This window comes from Mirounga leonina, unplaced genomic scaffold, assembly GCF_011800145.1.
Source record: "Mirounga leonina isolate KUSES-001 unplaced genomic scaffold, KU_Mleo_1.0 Mir_151, whole genome shotgun sequence".
Lineage (NCBI taxonomy): Eukaryota > Metazoa > Chordata > Mammalia > Carnivora > Phocidae > Mirounga > Mirounga leonina.
The window spans coordinates 18,774,480-18,793,352 of record NW_023270377.1 but is presented as its reverse complement, the minus strand read 5'-3'; the positions used below and the strand labels follow the sequence as shown (position 1 = coordinate 18,793,352).

The following is an 18,873-nucleotide window of genomic DNA, read 5'->3' as shown; positions in this document are numbered from 1 at the left end:
CAGACCTGAGTTCGAACTCTAGCTTCTCCACTTAGAGCTTTGTGGCATTAGATAAAAGACTTATCTGTCTGTCTGAGCCCCCCTTTCGCCTTGTATCAAATGGAGTTAATGACCTCCTAGATTATTATGGGGACTGAATAAGACAAGGATGTCAGGCGCGGAGCATAGCGCCTAGCACCAAGGAACCACTCTGTTAGTGGGGGCCACACTCTCACCTTCCCACGCTGGCCTACGAGGAAGAGCTGGGGTGTTTATCCTACCTGTGAACTCACTGTGTGACTCCAAATAGATCACATTCCTGCCCTGGGCTCTGATTCTTCCTTCGGATAAGGAGCCATCCAGGAAGGGGCTCCTTCCTGGGTTGACCTTCCAGAGCCACGAGGAATCACATCATTTTGAAATACTCATGGCAGAGGAGGGGGTCATCCTCACCAGGAACTTGAAAGGTGAGTGAGTCCCAAGGGGTTTTCTGGGATCGAGTTGGGGGAGAAGTGAGAGGCCTTGGGAGCCCCTCCGTCAGAGCCCTCACGACCTGATGCCTGATGTCCACCATCCTCCCCCCACCCAGCTGCTGTCTCGGCCATCCTCCACGGCTATGGGGGCCGGCAGCAGCCGGTGACAGATGCCAGTGCTGAGCTACACAGACTCTGTGGCTGCCTGGAGCTGCTCCTGCAGGTGACCCCCTCCCTGCCCTCCTCCCACCCACCCCCCACCCCACACCCAGAGCGCCAGAAGGGTTTTCCCAGATACTGAGGAAGAGCGACCCCTCAGCCCCCTCAGGGTCAGCAAGCCCTTCCTGACATCCGACCTCACTCTAGGGGATTGACACCACAGCCTAGGAAGTGAGGTGGGGCCCGGTGGGGAGGGGTGGGGCGGGGGCGCCACCCTGCTCTGAGGACTGAAGTTTCAGAGGCAAGATGTCCCAGGGCTGAGCCTTCCTGCTGCTGGCCCTTTTGTTGAGCACTTACCATGGGCCAGGCTAAGCCCTTCTTATGCCCCACCTCATTAAATTCTCATTCTAACCCCCCTGAGGTGCTCGATGACCCTACCACCCCCACATACACACACAGAGCCTTCCCAGGTCTCTGTGTGTGATGCACATGTGTGGTGGGAGTGTACGTGTGTGCATGTGTGAGGTTTGTTGGGTGCACATGTGAATCTCCTGCCAGTCTAGCCTTCATCTGCTGCACTCCAGTCACACTGGCCTCCTTGAGCTTCCTAAAGCACACCAAGAATGCACCTACCTCAGGGCCTTTGCACTTGCTATTCCCTCTGCTTGGACTGCTCTTCCCTCAGAAATTTGGAGGGCACAATTTCTCATTTCCTTCAGATCTGGACTTGAGTAGTGAGGCTCTCTCTAGCCACTCTAATCCAAATATTTTGAAGATTACTTATTTATTTATTTGAGAGAGAAGAGCACAAGCGGGGGAGCACAAGCAGGGGAGTAGTGGCAGAGGGAGAGGGGACAGCTGAGCAGGGAGCCCAACTTGGGGCTCGATCCCCAGACCCCGGGATCATGACCTGAGTGGAAGACAGATGCTTAACTGACTGAGCCACCCAGGCGCCCCTCAAGTCCAAATTTTTAACACACACCCACACACCCTAAATCACACACACGCAGGCATACACACCACACACTGACACACATCACATACATACGTGTGTGCACACACCACGTACTTTCTGTTCTCTTTCCCTGCTTTATTTTTCTCCTTAGCAGTCAGCACTAACATAATATATGTTTTACTTACTCAGTTTGTTCATTGTCTGTCTCCACTACCAAGTGTAAGCCCATGCGGTCAGTTTGTTCATTGCTGAATTCCCAGGGCGCAGAACAAAGCCTGGAGGAAGTAAGTGTTCAACAGGTGTTACTGGAATGCATGAATAGAATACCAAAGGCTCAGAGAGGTCCAGCACCTTGCTCATGGTCACACAGCCAGTAAGGGCGGAGCCAGGTCTGTCTACAGTAGCTCTTTCCTCTCTCAGCGTGCTGGAATGCAAGGTGGCTGCTGGGGGAAAACATTTCTATGCTTTCCTGTCCCTCATCCCGCTCCCAGTTTGACCAGAAAGAGCAGAAGAGCTTCCTGAGGCCTCGGAAGGATTACTGGGACTTCCTTGGCGCCACCCTGTGGCAGCAGCGGGCTAGCACGGAGCTGGCCCGCTTCGTCCACGCACAGGACAAGGTATCCAGGGCCAGGGGGCAGGGTGGCTGGTCTCAGCACGAGGGGGCCCTGCCACCAGGCCCTTGACGGCAGAGGTCTCCAGGGGCCCCTTTCCCACCCATCCTGCTCCGCTGACCACAGACTGCCCTGGTCCTCCTGTCTCGTTAGCCCTGCCCTCAGCATCCCTCCGGCCACCCCTTTGCTCCCATGACAATACAAGTTCCCATCTTGTCTCCCTGTGCTGGCTGAGTTCCCTCCGATAGCACCCGGCCGCCCCCGGCCGCCCCCCCACCACCGTTCTCCCACTGTGCCCTCTGCAGTTGAGGACTCCTCTGGCAAAAGGCCGCGCCTTCATCCGCTTCTGCCTAGCCCACGGACAGCTGGCCGAGTCCCTGCAGCTCTGCCTCCTGAACCCAGAGCTCACCAGGTGGGGCTGTCGGCACATGCTCCTTCTGACTCCGCCTGAGCCCACTGTCCCTCCCTTGTGAAACATGCCTCTTCCCCCCACCCCAGGGATGGGTTAACATCAAGAACAACTAAAATGACAGCCATGAAAGAAAAGTCAAGGGAGAAAGGGCAAAGGGGGGTGGTCAGAACACAGGAGTCCCAGCAGCACCACAATGCTTAAGCCTCCTGCCCCCCAGGGGCCACAACCCTGCCGTGGGAACCATGCCATGTGGTGTACAGCAGAGGCAGATTCTCGGGGTGGGGGCGGCCAGCAATAACACCAAGGTCAGAGGCCAAGGCTGCTGATCACCGTTACCACAGGAAATGGTATGGCCCCCGGAGCCCTCTGGTGTGCCCCGAACTCCAGGAAGACCTCCTGGACTCTCTCTACACTCTCAATGGGGTGGCCTTCGACCTGGACCTGCAGTGGCCAAACCTAGATGAAGCCTGGCCCATGTTCTCAGAGTGAGTGGGTCCCACGTGGAGGAAGCCCTCTTTCCAGTGCCTTAACTCCACCACCCCCTGCAAGCTCCAAACTCAGCCTGCGCCCCATCGATTCACCTCCCCTTCTTGCTGTCTGAGCCCCTGATCCTCCACCCCCCTCAGCCTTCTGCTTTCCCGGTGTAATCCCATCATGTTGCATGAGGCTGCATACAGTACTCACTCATAAGGAGTTGCTGGATGCTTGGGCTGGACGGTCAGAAGGACGAACCCCATGGTGGATGTCGGGATGAGTGGTGGGCGGGGTGTGTGCATGGATGGGGGAGGTGCATCTGTGAGGATGGGAAGGTGGGAGGGATAGTGCGGTCAATGGGTGGTTGGACCCCTGCCAGAGAGAGGCCCCCGGCCCCCCTTGCCCTTTCACTGCAGGTCCCATTACTCCAGTGCCAGTCGGACCCAGGGAAGAAGACCCAGAAAGACCAAAGATTCCCCAAAGCAGGTGCCGTTGCCCAACTTCACTCCAAGTTGCCTCCTCTCCATCTCTCTTGGGCCCCCCAGGATGAGCAGTAACCAAGCAGACAGACAGACAGCTATCAGGGAGAGAAGGGGACCGTTGGCACCATCCACGGGAGCCAGGGGCCCAGGGGGTCAGGGAGGCGGTGGGGTGGGTACCCAGAAGCACGTAGGATGCACACCAGGGAAACAGCCTCCGTTGGACAATGTGCAAATGTCTCAGTGCAGTTCAGGGAGCAACTGAAGAGCCAGGTTTCTGGGTTCAAATCCCAGCTCTGCCCCTAATCACCAAGGTCCTTGGCAAGGTACTTGTCTTGCCTCGAAGGAGATTGTGAGGATGCGTTGAGACAGACCGCGTGTAGAACAGAGCAAGGCCCCCAGCCACATGCTCAGGAAGGGGCAGCTTGTGACTATTGCTGTTCCCCAGTCTTGCTTTGCACCCCCTCAGCTTCCAGGCACCAGGTCCAGATACCATGAGGATTCAGCCTCTGACCAGAAGGGGGAACCCATCACAATACAACCTGTTAAGTGCAGTGATGCAGACATGCACAGAACTTGGGAGCACAGAGAAGGCTGCTTGAGAGAGGTGACTCTTCACTGCTGGGGGTTTGTTTAAGCTTTCACCACAACCCTACGAGGCAGGCGTTATTATTCCCAATTCACAGACCAGAAAACTGAAACACAGAGAAGTTCGGGGGCAAGATGGAGGAGAGGAGAGAGTGGGAAGAACTTAGCGGAAGCCAGATGGAAGGTGCAGGTGAAGGAGGGAGGGAGGAGAGGAAAGAACACTGAGAGGCACCTCAGCTCCCTGACCAGACCGAAGCTTGGGCCCCGGATCCACCTAGGGTGATGGCAGGATTCCGGTTCCTGGGTCCTGTCCCGGATCTCCTGAATCAACATGCCCTTAGAGTTAGCCAGTTCCTTGGTTTAGGTCTGCGGCCTCTCCTACACACCCGGTCGGCGAATTGGTGCTGAGAGTGGCTTCGGGGGCTTCTCTGCAGATCTCAGCCCCACATGGAGACCCCTCAGAATTCCAGCCAGAGGAACCGCACACTAGCCAAGCCGGCTATCTGCAAGATGCGCCCAGGGAAGACGGGTTAGCTGGACTCCCCAGGTCCCAGCAACACAGGCATCCTCGTCCCTTTGTGGAAAAGAAGAGAGATCCCAGGAGGCTCAGGCCCCCCCAGAGCATGTGGGAACCAGAGGGGGAAGAGGTTCAGCAAGCCCAGGAGAAGGGAGCCCCAAAAACTGGGATCTGCCTGGAGAACTCAACACCCAGCATCCGGAGACAGGGGGAGTGGGCCAACGGAGCTCCGAAGGAGGTGATAGGGACAGAGGCTGAGGGCAGAGGGGTTGTGCCGGGTGCAGAGGAGACTCACAAAGGGGGAGCAGAGTGGGGTCATGTCCACAGGCTGCCGGCCTCCAGCCTCACAGGGACAATAGAGGACACAATGTCAGGAAGCCCGCAGGAGTGGGAGGTGCCTAGCATTCGGGGAGAGCCCCGCGTCCTACGGGACCTAGGAACAAAGGAAGACTCCACCTCAGAGAGACCACAAGAGGAAAGAGGAGTGACCAGGGTGACCAGGAGGAAGGAGCCAGCAGAGGTGGCCTTGCAGGATGTGGTCAAGGTGAGAGCAGCTGAGCACTGTACCTGCCTCTTCTCCCCTCTCTAACCTGGCCCACAGGTGAGAGTCTTCGGTGGTGATGTGGCGGAGGGACATTGCAGCCCACAGATCAATTCTTTTTTTTTTTAATTTTCTTTTTAGATTTTATTTATTTATTTCAGAGAGAGAGACAGAGATAGTGAGAGAGAGCACAAGTGGGGAGGAGAGGGAGAAGCAGGCTCCCCGCAGAGCAAGGAACCCAATGCAGGACTCGATCGCAGGACTCTGGGCTCATGACCTGAGCTGAAGGCAGACGCTTAACCGACTGAGCCACCCAGGTGCCCCCCAGGCGCCCCCCACAGATCAATTCTGATTGGTCTGCAAAGGATGATTATTCTTAGAGGGGGTCTTCTTACCGTAGCCTCACGCCAGGCCCACTTCATTCATCAGTCCTACCTGCCTGGCCCCTGAGGGCACTTGAGTCTGAGACCCCTCCCCAACAGCTCTTGGGGCAGCCACGTAGCTGCCCTTGTTGTAGATGCTTCTCCTGGAGATCACAAGATTGATTTCAAGCTTTCCTTCAGCCTCCTCTCTAGCCGCAGTCTTCATGCCCCTTGAGCTCTGTAACTTTCATCCTTCAGCAAAGGAAGAAATGGTGGCCCCAGGCTCACCCAGGGGCAGAGCCTGGCCTCTCAGCTCCCAGTGCTGTCCCCAGTCCTGCCCTCCACCCAAGGGCTGTCTCACCTGGCCTGGGGTCTCACGGGGATGTTTGTCAGGTCAGACCTGGAGCTGGGATCTCTGCCCTCCTCCCTCAGCTTCCCTTTCCCTTCCTTTACCTCCCACCCCCAAGAGCCTGAGACACGAGCTCCAGAAGACCAAGGAGCAGGCCCAGTACCAGGAGCAGCTGCTGAAGGAGCAGGAAGGGGAGCTGAAGACACTGCAGGAGCAGCTCAGCAGGTAACCTTGGCAACCCCCCGGCACAAACAGGCCTGGCAGGGAGGCCCGCAGGACCGGAGGCTCCTGGCTCGCCCCTTGGTGGTCACGCCAGTAAGCGTCTTCTGAGTGCCTCCCATGCTGGACACAACTTGGGGATGCTGCGGCATGCAGGGCATTACTCCTGGGGCTCCTCAAGCAGCTCCCACTGATCCCCACCCCTGCCAGCCCCCCCCCCGCAGGCCTCCCTGAGAGCCTCCAGGAGAGGTGGATGCCTCCTGACCCTCCCTCCCCTCCCACACTCACCTCTGCCCCTCTGCAGCTGCTCCCTTCTCTTTTCAAGCCAGTCTCCCTCCCTGCCCCTCCACACTCCTGCCCTTCGCTCTCCATCTTTCCCCCGTTCATTTGTCTCTCATTTTCCTGCTCCCTGTTACAGCCACTCGTTCACCCTCTCAAATCACAATCGTCATCATAACTATCACTTACGGAGCATTTACTGTTCTAGGCGTTTCCTCCTAACCAGACTATGAGGTAGGTTCTCTAAGAATGCCCATTTTATAGATAGTGAAACTGAGTCTCCAAGGTGCCACACAATTCACCCAGTGTCACTAGTTAGCAGAGAGCTGAGGTCTGCACCGCAGCGGCTGACTCCAGAACCGGTGGGCTTCCACAAGGGCCCCCAGGCAAGATTTTGAGTGCCTGTATTATTTCAGTCCCCCCGTTTCTCCCGCTCAGCCCCCCTCACCACCCAGCTTCTTCGACTTCCCGGCATCACACTAACCTCAAGAGCCTGGAGCACGCTCTCTCAGGGTCTGAGTTTCTCTTTCAGAATTTTTAAAATATCTCTGCCACGCAAAGGTCTTGCTTTGTCTGACTCGGTCCCTCCGGGTCTGTCTCCCGGCTCTGTCCCTCGCACGTGGCTGACGCCCGCCCCGGGACACCCCCCCCCGACCGCATCAGAGCCGGTGGAGCTGTGCTTCAGACTGAATCACTGGGCAGTTGACAGACTCTCTGCTTAAAAGGCTGAGAGAGGCTGTGGGCCCAGAAACCAACCCAAAAAGATCCCCCCGGGCTCCTCCCACCGGACACTCAGGAAAAATCCCCAGGCAGTTTGGTCAGGAAAGATTCCCGTGATCCCGGCCCTAGGTGAACGCAGGGGCCCTGCCCACCCAGGGGCCTTCTCTGGGAATCAAGATGGCCTGGAGGGAGCAGCTGGGAGGCTTCAACGAGACCACCAGGTCTGGGGGAGCTCCCTCGGCTGGGGGAGCCCCTGAGTCACAGACCACCACCCTGCGGCCTGTCATCCCATCCAGCATCCCACAGACTCTCAGCTCACCTTCTCTGTGCCGGCCCTGTGGTGCGTGCCACAAATTCTCTTGACAACACAGACCAAACCCCTGTCCCTGTGGAGCTTCCCTTCTAGTGGGGGAGGCAATCGGTAAACACGACAAGCAAGTTAATTGCATAGTGTCAGATGTGACCAGTCCTAAGAAGAAAAAAGTCGAGCAGGGAAAGGGGATGGGGGTGTCGAGGGCTGAAGTTAAATATGGCGGCACGGCCAGGGAGGGCCTCCTTGAAAAAGTGACGCTTGAGTGAAGACCTGAAGGAAGTGAAGAGTAAGCCATTTGGGTATGTGGTCGAAGAATGATCCAGGCAGAGGAACAGCAAGGGCCAGGGCCCGGAGGTGGGAATGGGCGTGGCAGGTCCCAGGAACATTCCTGAGGCCCAGTGGAGTGAGGAGGGAGAGGAGGTAGGGGCAGGTCAGTCGGGTAGCAGGAGACCCTTGCAGGTCATCAAAAGGACCTTGGCTTTGACTCAGAGTGAGATAGGAACCACTGACAGTCCTGAGCAGAGGAGGGACAAGATGCAACTGTTTGCTTTAATGTTAATATGTTCGCTTTTTTTTTTTTTAACAATACAGTGGGGTTTTGTGTATTCATAAAATTGTGCCTCGATCAGACATTTTCATCACCCCAAAGAGGAGACCCTGTACCATTAGCAGTCACTGCCCATTTTCTCCCAACCTCCCAGCCCTAGGCAAGCGCTCATCTGTCCCCATAGACGTGCCTATTCCAGACTGATCTGTGCTTTCGAGGGCTCGAGGCCGCTGCTCTCTGGAGCTAGTCTGTAAGGAAGCGGGGATGCTGACGAGGAAGGGGAGCGCGGGGGGAGCCCCCAAATGCTCTCTGGCAATGGAGGTGCAAAGAAGCTGCAGGATTCTGGGTCCACTGTGAGGCCGGGCTTCCTGGTGCGAGAGAGAAACAGATGTCAAGAATGACTCGTTTTTCCGCCTGACCCACTGGAAGTCTGGAGTCCCAGCTGACAGTCTGCCGTGGCAGGGCAGGCTTGTGGGGAAATTTCAGGAGTTGGGGTGAGAGCATGTTAAGTTTCAGACACCCATTGGACAGGCAAGTGGAGCCGCTGGGCAGAGGAGGGTGTGGAGCTCAGAGGAGAGGCACAGGCTGATCTGCCGGAGAGCCGTCAGAACGCGGGTAGTGGGAACAGAAGCTTCTGCGGCTGGGAGGACGATGCGCTCCCCTGCCTCCTGGGATCCAGGGAATTCAGGAGGAACATCTCACTCCAGGGGCCAATCCCATCTAGCTGGGATTGGCTGTCTCACCACCACCAGAGAGAAGTGCCATGGGGCCCACTGAGTCAGCCAACAATAGTATGGTGCCTCTACTGTGGCCGTGAATGGGGTGACAGCCATGAACAGAACAGGCAGTGTCTGCTCTCCGGGACCTGCGGAGACAGACGACAGATCAACAAATAGAAATGGAACATCAGCTAGTCATGGGTGCTGTGGGAAAACATCAGTCCAGGAAAGGGGATAGAGACAAGAGAGTCACCTAGACTTAGAGTCACAGGCTTCCTCGCTGAGGAGGTGACAGTTGAGCAGAAGCCCGATCACTGGAACAACTGGACCATGCAGATATGGTGGGAGGAGTGCTCCAGGCAGGGGGACCTGCAAATGCAAAATCCCTGTGGGGCTGGAGCAGAGTCTTGAGCAGGAAGTGGGGGCTCCCAAGGGCTTCAGGATTGCTCTGTCTGTGGTGTGGAGAATAGAGTGAAGATGGACAGGGGTGCAGCCCTTGGGTGCAGAGCCCCAGACTGGACACACAGGGGAGACACCAGACCAGCCAAGCATCAGACCCCAGCAGACCAACCAGGGGCTAAGAAAATACACTTGGAACTGAGCTGTGGGGCATCCGACACCCACTTCCCAGCTCTCTGGCCATGGCACCTTGAGAAACTGACCTTCCCTCTCTGGCCTCTGGTGTCTGATTTGCAAAAGGAGATGGTTGGATCTCTAAAGTTCCTCCTTCCAGCTCCAATGCTCTGTGAGACCATCCTTCCAAGCAGGTGGGTTTCCTCTGCCCTGGGTAAGACCTCAAAGCAAAGGTGATTAGGTCAGGTATGAGTGGAAGAGGTCCTCAGATGGGGAATTAGGCAAACAACACACACACCCCCAGCTCCCCCCTGAGTTCCTTTGAGGCACATCAGGGGCTCATAAGGATCTATCCCTTTCTCCCACCGGTTGCCCACTCAGCACCGGTGCCATAAACCACCGAAGTGTGGGGAGACAGCAAGAGTTGATGGCCTGAGAGGCCTGCATCCTGATTTCTGCTCCCTTCACTTATCAAGCTGTGTGACCCTCGGCAAGTGTGATTTCCTCTCTGAAGCTCTAGTTTCTTTCCTGTAAAATGACGATCATATTATCTATCCATATATTTCTGAAAATTAAAACGGAGCCAGGCTATAAAGCCCTGAGCTCAGGGTCTGGCATGTAGTAGGTGTTCAATAGACTTGAATTCCTTCCAGGTCCCCTCCTGCACCAGAGGTGTCTGTCAGCCCCTGCTTGAAATACTTAGGTGTCTTTCCATTGCACTGAGATTAAAGTCCACCCTTCCCGGGGCCCGCGAGGCCGAGATCAGGCCCTGCTCCTTCCCACCTCCTCTCTTGCCCACCCCCACCTCCTGTCCTTCGTGATATTCCAGCTTGCCTTGCCTTCTTTCAGTTCCTCAAACAAACCAAGTTCTTGCCAACTTGCAGACCTTCGCATGTGCCTTTCCGTGGCTCTCCATGGCCAACTTCTCATCTCTTGGATCTGCCTAAAGGTCACCTCATCTCAGGAGCACCCTCTCGAGTCCGTCCCCGCCTCTTCTTCATCCCGGTCATATACTTGGCTTCACAGTGTTATTGGCCCATCACTTGTTTTGAACACGGCCCCAGACACATTCTAAGCTCCACCAGGAGGCATAGGCACTGCTGTATTCCTGCCCCCTCCAACAGCCCCTGGCACATAGTAGGTGCTTAAGAAATGTTCCCTCCCCACCTCAAAGACACACTGTAACCATGGTGCTCACATCCGGACGAGCACCAGCCGCACCAAAGGCCCTGGGATCAGTGCGCAAGTAAACTAACTCAGGAAAATGAAACAGCAATACTAAGAAGGAAGGATACTGGAGACCGGAATGTTCATTAAAAGTCAGAACATGGCCCTGAGCACAAGAACACCCTTAGGGTTGCAGGGCCTGACTGGTCTTTCGGAATTTCCATGGGTATCTGTTGTCGGTTTGATTTTACAGCCCACCCAGCTTTCTTCTCGGAGGCCTGCTACGCGGCGGCGTTGTAAAAATTCACAATTCAGTTCCAAGTGAAGCCTCTTGCAAGCCTCAAACACACTGAAGCCTAGGGGTGTGGCCACACACACACACACACACATCTGAGGTCACAGGATATGCACCCGCCTTTGCAACACCCTCCCATCTGAGTGATGGAGGGAGGGGCTGGGACCCTCTTATTTCCAGTCCAGCAGATTTCTTGGAACCTGCTGGGACGCCACCAAAGACAAAAAGAAGAGGCCAGAACAGAGCTGAGGCAATGCCAAGCCCAAACTGAAAGAAAAATTTAAGAAAGCCGTATGTTTAATATTGCTTTTTTAACTGAGAAGACAATGTGCTGTAATTTTTCAAAAGATTTTAAAACCTAAAAATCACCCCAAACCCCACCCCACCTACCCCCCCTCCCAAACCAGTAATTGTTCTCAGCTGGGCACAGCCCATCCAGCCTGGTCCCCAGAAGAGCCCCCCTTCCCTCCAGACAACTGCCATGATTGTGAGTATGCCTTTCAAGAAAATCACATTTTAAAATGGAAATGTTAAAAAAAGAAAAGAAAAGAAATGCAAATGGCAATGTTGGCTACACCCTGTGTTCATCCCTCTGAACGGCTGGTAAGGAGTCAGCCTCCAGATGTCACGCCGTACACGGTGCTCCGCTCGGTGTGTGTGTGAGCATGTGTAGCATGGGAGGGAGTCGGGGTGTGGAGAATGTGTGAAGAACGTGCAGATATTTGAGTGTGTGTGTGTGTGTGGTGTGTGTGCGCACATCAGCTGTAGGAGGCACGGCCAGCTTCCCCCAGGAGCCCCGTGGCGGGCACGAATGCCAGCACTGAGTCCTCCTTCTGTGCCCAGGTGTCAGGAGGAGAGGGCCCGGCTGCAGACGGAGCTGGAGCAGAAGCTGCAGGAGGCTGAGAGGAGGGACACCATGTATGAGGAGGAGCTTGGAGGGCAGCGGGACCTGGTCCGGGCCATGAAGATGAGGGTGCTGGAGCTGATTCAGTAAGGGCGGACGCGGTGGGGCAGGAGTGCGGAAGGGGGGATGGCTTGGGATGTAGAGACTGGGGAATGAAAACTCTACTCCACTAAAGACTATTAAGCAGGGTTCTGAACCTTTTATGTATGCTAACTCATCTCCTTCTTGTGGCCACCCCCGCTGTTCTCCTCATCTTATAGATGAGGAAACTAAGGGTCAGAGAGGCTGACTTGGCCACCAAGGACACACAGCATATAAATTGCAGGGAGTCTTCTGGCTCCAAGGCACGCCACCACTCCAATGCAACCCCACACACATACACACCTACTTAAGGTTAGGGGAAAGGAAAGGAACCCATGGATGGAGAAGGAATTGAGAGAAGGGGGAGGTTAACCAAGAGTTAATCATATGTCCTGTACCTGACTACCTGCTAGACTTCCACAGACCACTGGGCCTATGGGCCACCCTGGGGCAGCTGTCCTAGGTTCCAGAGGCTAAGCTCACCAGGATCGATTCCAAACCACTAAGCCACTGAGGGATGGAGGAGCTGTGTAAAGCCTGGTTTCTGCCCTAGTGGGGAGCTAATGTTATACTTTGACCCAGTTCAGGAAGCAGGACGCCACTGGACTCAGGTTCCATTAGAATTAGAAGGTCGCTGAGGGATCATCTAGGACTAAATCCTCTGGCACAAAATCCAAGTGATACTAAAGAGGAGAGAAGGCAGAAGTCAACCTGGAAAGAACAAACCAGCAATTTAAGGAATGATCTCCTCCAAGGAGCTGTCAGCTGGGAGAAAAGAGGATATAAAATAATAGCTGTATATCTCACAAAAGAATTTGAGGTAGCCAACAATGAAAGACATATATACACATATATATGACTGTTATATATGATATATATATATGATTGTTAAATAAAAACAGGTAAAATGGAAGAGGAAAAATATATACTCCCAAGGTATTAGGGTTAGGGTTAGGGTCGAAATTTAACTCTGAGCATCTTGGCAGCAGAATCAAAAATGGAAACACAGAAAGTTGCCTAAATGTCACTAGGCATTCCAAGGAAATACACCAGTGCATCAGGAGGGAAAAATGCTTTTCCTCATGTTAAAGAAACTCATCACAAGATCCCAAACTACATAATATAATGTTCTTTGCAGAAGCATCATGGAAAATCTGGCCCTAAGCAAAAAGGGGGGTGGGGAGCCATAGAGGCTGACTTCTGCATCAAGATGGTAGACTGACACATCACCTCTTTCCCACCCTGAGATCTCACTAGAATGATCATAAAGAAAGAAAGAAAGAAAACTTATAATAGAGAGAAAGGTGGAGGAGCCAACCACAGAGAAGAGATTTCAGCTACTTTCCAGAAACTGGAAAATGGATGAAAAGGTAGATACTGGATTTAGCCCAGGTTAGAACTTCAGGGCCCAGAGACACCAGGAACTCAGATGGCAGGAATGAGATGAGGGACAGATATCAGGAAAATTAACGGATAAAGTCATCAGAAAGAGCAGTGTATACCCCCTGCTTTCTGCCTGCCTCCCCGACTGCAGAATATCAATCCCAGAGATCGATCTCCCAGGCAAAGAATTAAAATGTCCTTCTCTAAAAAAAAAGTTAGATGCCCCCAAATAAAAGAGCAGTGTGTTCTGACATTTGACAGTCCATGGGGCAGGTAGCTCCCTGTCCAGTCCATCCTAAAGGGAAGCCACAAGCCAACCAACCGTCCCTGTCAAGTACTTGAAACTCCAGCAGCTTAAACATGAAATAGTAACCAGAGATCTCCAGATGTTTGAGAAGAATCTAGAACATAAGAGGGAGAGACAAAGATAAGCAAACAAACAAAAAGATCCGTCTCCCATGAAACAAGATTCTGTGGTAAGGGACCATCAAAAGATGAGAAATGTTCTTGGAAATTAAAAATATCTCTCAAATTTTTTTTAAATTCATAAAGATTGGAAAAGGAAGAGGAGGCAGTCTCTCAGAACGTAGAGTAAAATGCATAAAGAGATGGAATGCATGAGAGAAACAATTGCAAACATAAAGAATCAATCCAGGAGTTTCACTATCTTCTCCAACTGACAAGAATTCCCAAGAAGGAGAGAATAAAATCAAGGAGATTATCAGATAAAAAGATGAGAGACTTTCCCAGCTCTGAGGGTCACAGGTCTTCAGATGTAAAGATGTCACAGAGTAACCAGCACAACAAGCAAAAGGAAGGGAAATGCACATCGAGATACACCGTTGTGAAATCTCGGTAAAATAAAGATGAGAACAATATACTCAAGACACGTCACTTATAAAAGAAGTAGGACACAGGGGCGCCTGGGTGGCTCAGTCGTTAAGCGTCTGCCTTCGGCTCAGGTCATGATCTCAGGGTCCTGGGATCGAGCCCCGCATCGGGCTCCCTGCTCTGCGGGAAGCCTGCTTCTCCCTCTCCCCCTCCCCCTGCTTGTGTTCCCTCTCTCGCTGTGTCTCTCTCTGTCAAATAAATAAATAAAATCTTTAGGAAAAAAAAAAAAGAAGTAGGACACAGAAAAACATGTTAAGGATCAATGGCGCCTGGGTGGCTCAGTCAATTAAGCATCCAGCTCTTCATCTTGGCTCAGGTCTTGATCTCAGGGTCGTGAGTTCAAGCCCTGCATTAGGCTCCAGGCTGGGTTGTGACGTCTACTTAAAAAAAAAAAAATGCAGCCATACTTTCAAGTTCTGAGGAAAGAGCTTTTGCCCTAGAATTCTAGGTCCAGCCAAACTATGAAGCAAGTAGGGAAGGTGACGCAGGAAAGACGTTTTTCAGGAAGACGGGTAATAGAAAATGCACCTCCCACAAAGCCTTTCTTGGGAAGTTAATTAAGGATGTACTTCAGAAAGGGGCGCCTGGGTGGCTCAGTTGGTTAAGCAACTGCCTTCGGCTCAGGTCATGATCCTGGAGTCCCGGGATCGAGTCCCGCATCGGGCTCCCTGCTCGGCAGGGAGTCTGCTTCTCCCTCTGACCCTCCCCCCTCTCATGTGCTTTCTCTCTCTCATTCAATAAAAAAATAAAATCTTTAAAAAAAAAAAAAAAAGGATGTACTTCAGAAAAACAAGGAAGTAAGCCAAGAAAGGAGAAGATGTAGAATTCAGGAAACAGTCACAGTAGTCCAGGAGAGAAGAAAAGGGAATTCCCAAGATGACAAGAGGACAGACAGCAAGCCCAGGGAGCAGTAAGTCCAGGCTGTAGCAGAAATATAGAGGACCCAGGAGGAAAGTCTCTGGGGAGGAAGAGAATCAATAAAATACCTATATGATGAAGGATTTGTTGGGGAGAGAGAATACTTAGGCTATGTTAAAGGCAAGTCATGCACGGAGCAAAAAAAGACAATTGGAAAGTCCTGGAAAAACAGAAAATTTCCAAGAAAGGAAATATGTAGAACACATCTTAGCTCTCCTTGAAGAAATATGTTTATATATCGTCTAATAATATAAATACTATTTATTGATTTTTTAATGTTGGAATCAACCTAAAGACCAAGCACAGAAAACAACTGCAATGATAGAACTGTCAATATTATCACCTAAACAATATTAAGTATAGAATAGAATCCAATAGAACTTTCTATGAGGAAGAAAATGTCCTCTATTTGCCCTGTCCAGTATGGTAGCTACCGGTCACATGTAGCGACTGAGTATTTCAAATGTGTCTGTGACTGAAGAACTGAAGTTCTAATTTTAGTTCATTTTAGTCAAATTAAATATAAATTAAAGTAGCCACATGGGACTAGTGGCCACCATATTGGATGTTACAGGAAAAGGAGGTGAGCAAAGGAGGCTCTCTGAAGAGGAAGGGATGCTGCCGTCATCATATGACAGAATGGCAGTCGGGATGCTATCTGTGCTTCATAGGATGAGTGAGAAATAAATGTGTGAGTATATTCTGTAAAACTGTAATAGAGGAACCAAAAATAGGGATATTCTGGGGAGGAAGGAGGTAGAGTTAGTGAGGATGGTACTAAATAAGCTAACTCCCCTGACATCAAAGTAAAGAGCTCTGTAGAAGATGTTCCTTCTTGATGTATCAAGAAGAGAGGATATGAGCATATTACTTAAGGGTGGAAGTAATATCAGGGAGAAAAAGCTCAAAGTGTAAGAAGTGGTTTGCCACTGAAATTGGAAGGAGTGGGGAGGGTGTCTATTTCCTTTTGCTATAAGTACTTCTATACTGTTGGATTTTTAAGTCGTGTGTATGTATCATTTTGATTATAAAAAAGTTTTTTTAAAGTGGGAGACAGAGGGGGAGGGGCAGAGGGAAAGAGAGAGAATCTTAAGCAGGCTCCATACCCGGCTCAGAGATCCATGCAGGGCTCAATCTCACAAACCCTGAGATCATGACCTGAGCCGAAATCAAGAGTCAGAGCTTAACCAACTGATCCACTCAGGTGCTCCCTAAACATCCTTTAAAAAAAAAAAAAAAAAAAAAAAACCAGTGAGGATAGTTTTGCAGGAGTGTAGCCTGCTTAACTAGAAGGGGATTTCCATCAAGTGCCAAATAAAAGCTAAGGGCATTATAAGAAACTGCTGGGGACGTCTACAATCAGGGAGCACTCCTTAGAGGAGGTGGGATATGAAGGTTATATTGGGCGAGGGGAACCCGGATGTTGCCATCCATCTTCCCAAAGACTACAGACTCCCTTACCTCTTATGTGGGGGGGGGGGGGTCTCCTTCATGGTCTCTTCATTTCTGTCTTTCTCTATCACTGTGTCTCTTTCTGTCTCTCCATCTTTCTCTGTATTTTTCTCTCCCTCTCTCTGTGTCCCTTACTGTCTCTGCATCTTGTTCTCTTGGTCTCTCTCTCTCTACATTTATCTCCCCATCTACCTCTCTGTGTGTCTCTCTTTGTCTCCCTCTCCAACTCCCTGACTTCCTTTCTCTCTGACCGTCTCTCTCTGTCCTTCTCTGTCTCCCTCTTGTTTTCTATGTCTCGGTCTTTCTGCCTTGCTGTCTCTCTCTCTCTCTTTTTTTGTTTTGTTTTGTTTCTTTGTGTGTGTCTCTGGGTGACCCACACCCTCTCTCTCTCTCTTCTTGGTCTCCGTGTTTCTCTTTCTCCCCGTCTTGGTCTCTCCATCTTCCCGTCTCTGTGTGTGTCTCCGCACCCCCGGCCGCCCATCAGAGAGAAGGACGACCTGTGGCAGAAAGCCCAGCATCTGTCTTCCACGGCCCCCGGATGCTGTGTGGACTGCAGCAAGATCTTTGGCCGGCTGTCTCGGCGGTACCCGTGCAGGTAATGGGGAGGGCACAGAAGTCTTGGTCTGGGACAAGCACTGTTTCCACCAGCCCACCGCGCTCTGCCCCCGCTGGGACAGGAGGGACACAGCAACCGGGGGTTTATGAAAGCCACTTAAAGCCGGCCACTCACTTTACACAACACTTAGCATAGACATGAACCAGAACAGTGGAAAGGGGTCAGACAAGCAACAGTGTCTGGAAGACGGGACTGTGCAATCCTTCTGAGAAGAGTCTGATGAACAGGCTTCTGGTCTGGGAAGAGCTGCTCCCCTCACCTTTCTCAGGGAACGGGGTGGCAGGACAAGCGTGGGGGAGAGTGAAGGGGGCCAGCAGGAGAACCTGTCATTTGGACTTAAAGGACTCTGGAGGGGGTGGGGCATTGAGACACCCTTTAGGAAAGGGGAGGCCTCCTTGGACAGGCCTAGGGCCTCTCTGCTGGGAGATCAGGAACAGAAGGGACAGCACATGCTCAAGCCCCGTGTTCCCCTCCCCCATACACACCCATGAGCCCCCAGTCTTCCCACCTCTGCTCCCAGGCTCTGCGGAGGCCAGGTTTGCCATGCCTGCTCTGTGGATTACAAGAAGAGAGAGGGCCACTGCCAACCCTGCTCCCAGAAGGGCGAAGCTCAATTCGACTGACAGGATCACCCGGACGGGGCCACCCACCCTCCTCCCTCAATCAGCTCCCTCCCCTCGCCCTTCCCACCTCTCTGGTCTGACCAGTCCTGCCTTCTAGAAGTTGACGATCTAAGGCGGACAGCACTTGTGTGCACATCCTGCAGCGTGGAGAGCGGGAGGAGCCGGCTGGAGCCCTACAGCCCTCACCCATGAGCGGGGCGGCTTGAGAAAGCTCACAGCTGTCCGTCTGGGCTTCTTCTGTCCGTGAGGGTGCCAGGCACCATCCTCCCTAAAGGCCCTCCACGCTCAGCACATCCTGGACCGAGAAGAAGACGCAGGGGCCCTGACATTTCTCCGCACCCCCACCTCACCCAGCCCACCCTTCACCACACTCAGGGAGCATCCTATCTGGAGTCGGCTGTGAAGGTCTGCTTTTGCTGTGTTTCATTTTTAACAGCTTTCTTGAGGTCTTGATATTTAACACACTTCACATAAATTGTACAACTGGATGAGTTTTGACTTTAATATACACCCATGAAACCATCACCATGTTCACAATAATGAACACATCCATCATCCCCAGAGTTTTTCTTCATGCCCTTTGTAATCTCTCCCTCGCCCTCCCCCTCCCAAGGCAACCACTTATCTGCTCTCTACCACTAGACCCGAGCTTTCCAGAATTTTATATAAACGGAATCATCTGGTATGCACTCTGTATTGTCTGCCTTCTTTCACTCAGCATACTTATTTTGGGATTCATCCATGTTGGTGCACATATCAATAGTCCCTGTTTACTGCTAAGTGGAAGAACTCTACTGCATGGAGAGACCACAATTTTGTTTACACATTCAGCTGTTGCCAGACATTTGGATTGTTTCCAATTTGAGGCTGTTACACATACGTTTCCTAAATCAGCTGCGTACAAATCTTTGTACAGACATTTGCTCTTATTTCACTTGGGGAAATACCTAGGAACGAAATGGCCAGGTCCTAGGATAGGTATATGTTTAACTTTTAAGAAACTGCTGAGTTGTTTCCCAAAGAAGTCGTGCATTGTTCCCTCCCACCAGCAGTGTATGGGAGTCCCAGATGCTCCCCAGAGCACAGACATGGGGCTTGGGCCTCTCTCTCTCCTTTCCTTCCAACTGCTATGGTGACTTGGTGGTCCCACGTTGTGAGTGCCTGGAGGGAGGGGCTGAAACCAGGTGACTCTCCATGCAGTGCTCACTCAGCTACATTTTAATAAAGAGGGTTGATGAGGACTTGTGTAGCTCCATGGTACAAGATCATATCCC

At 52.2% G+C, this 18,873-nt stretch overlaps 1 protein-coding gene across 1 annotated transcript; it reads left to right on the top strand.

Moving 5' to 3' along the window:
• Positions 1-34: 34 nt before the first annotated feature.
• Positions 35-18,372, top strand: RUFY4 (RUN and FYVE domain containing 4). The gene is made up of 11 exons (XM_035007159.1): positions 35-446; positions 569-675; positions 2,058-2,183; positions 2,483-2,589; positions 2,931-3,074; positions 3,480-3,549; positions 4,565-5,191; positions 6,018-6,124; positions 11,575-11,721; positions 16,845-16,955; positions 17,497-18,372. Exons 1-11 carry the CDS (start codon positions 407-409, stop codon positions 17,597-17,599), a joined length of 1,689 nt encoding a protein of 562 aa, XP_034863050.1. The 5' UTR covers positions 35-406; the 3' UTR covers positions 17,600-18,372.
• The last annotated feature ends 501 nt before the right edge of the window (positions 18,373-18,873 follow it).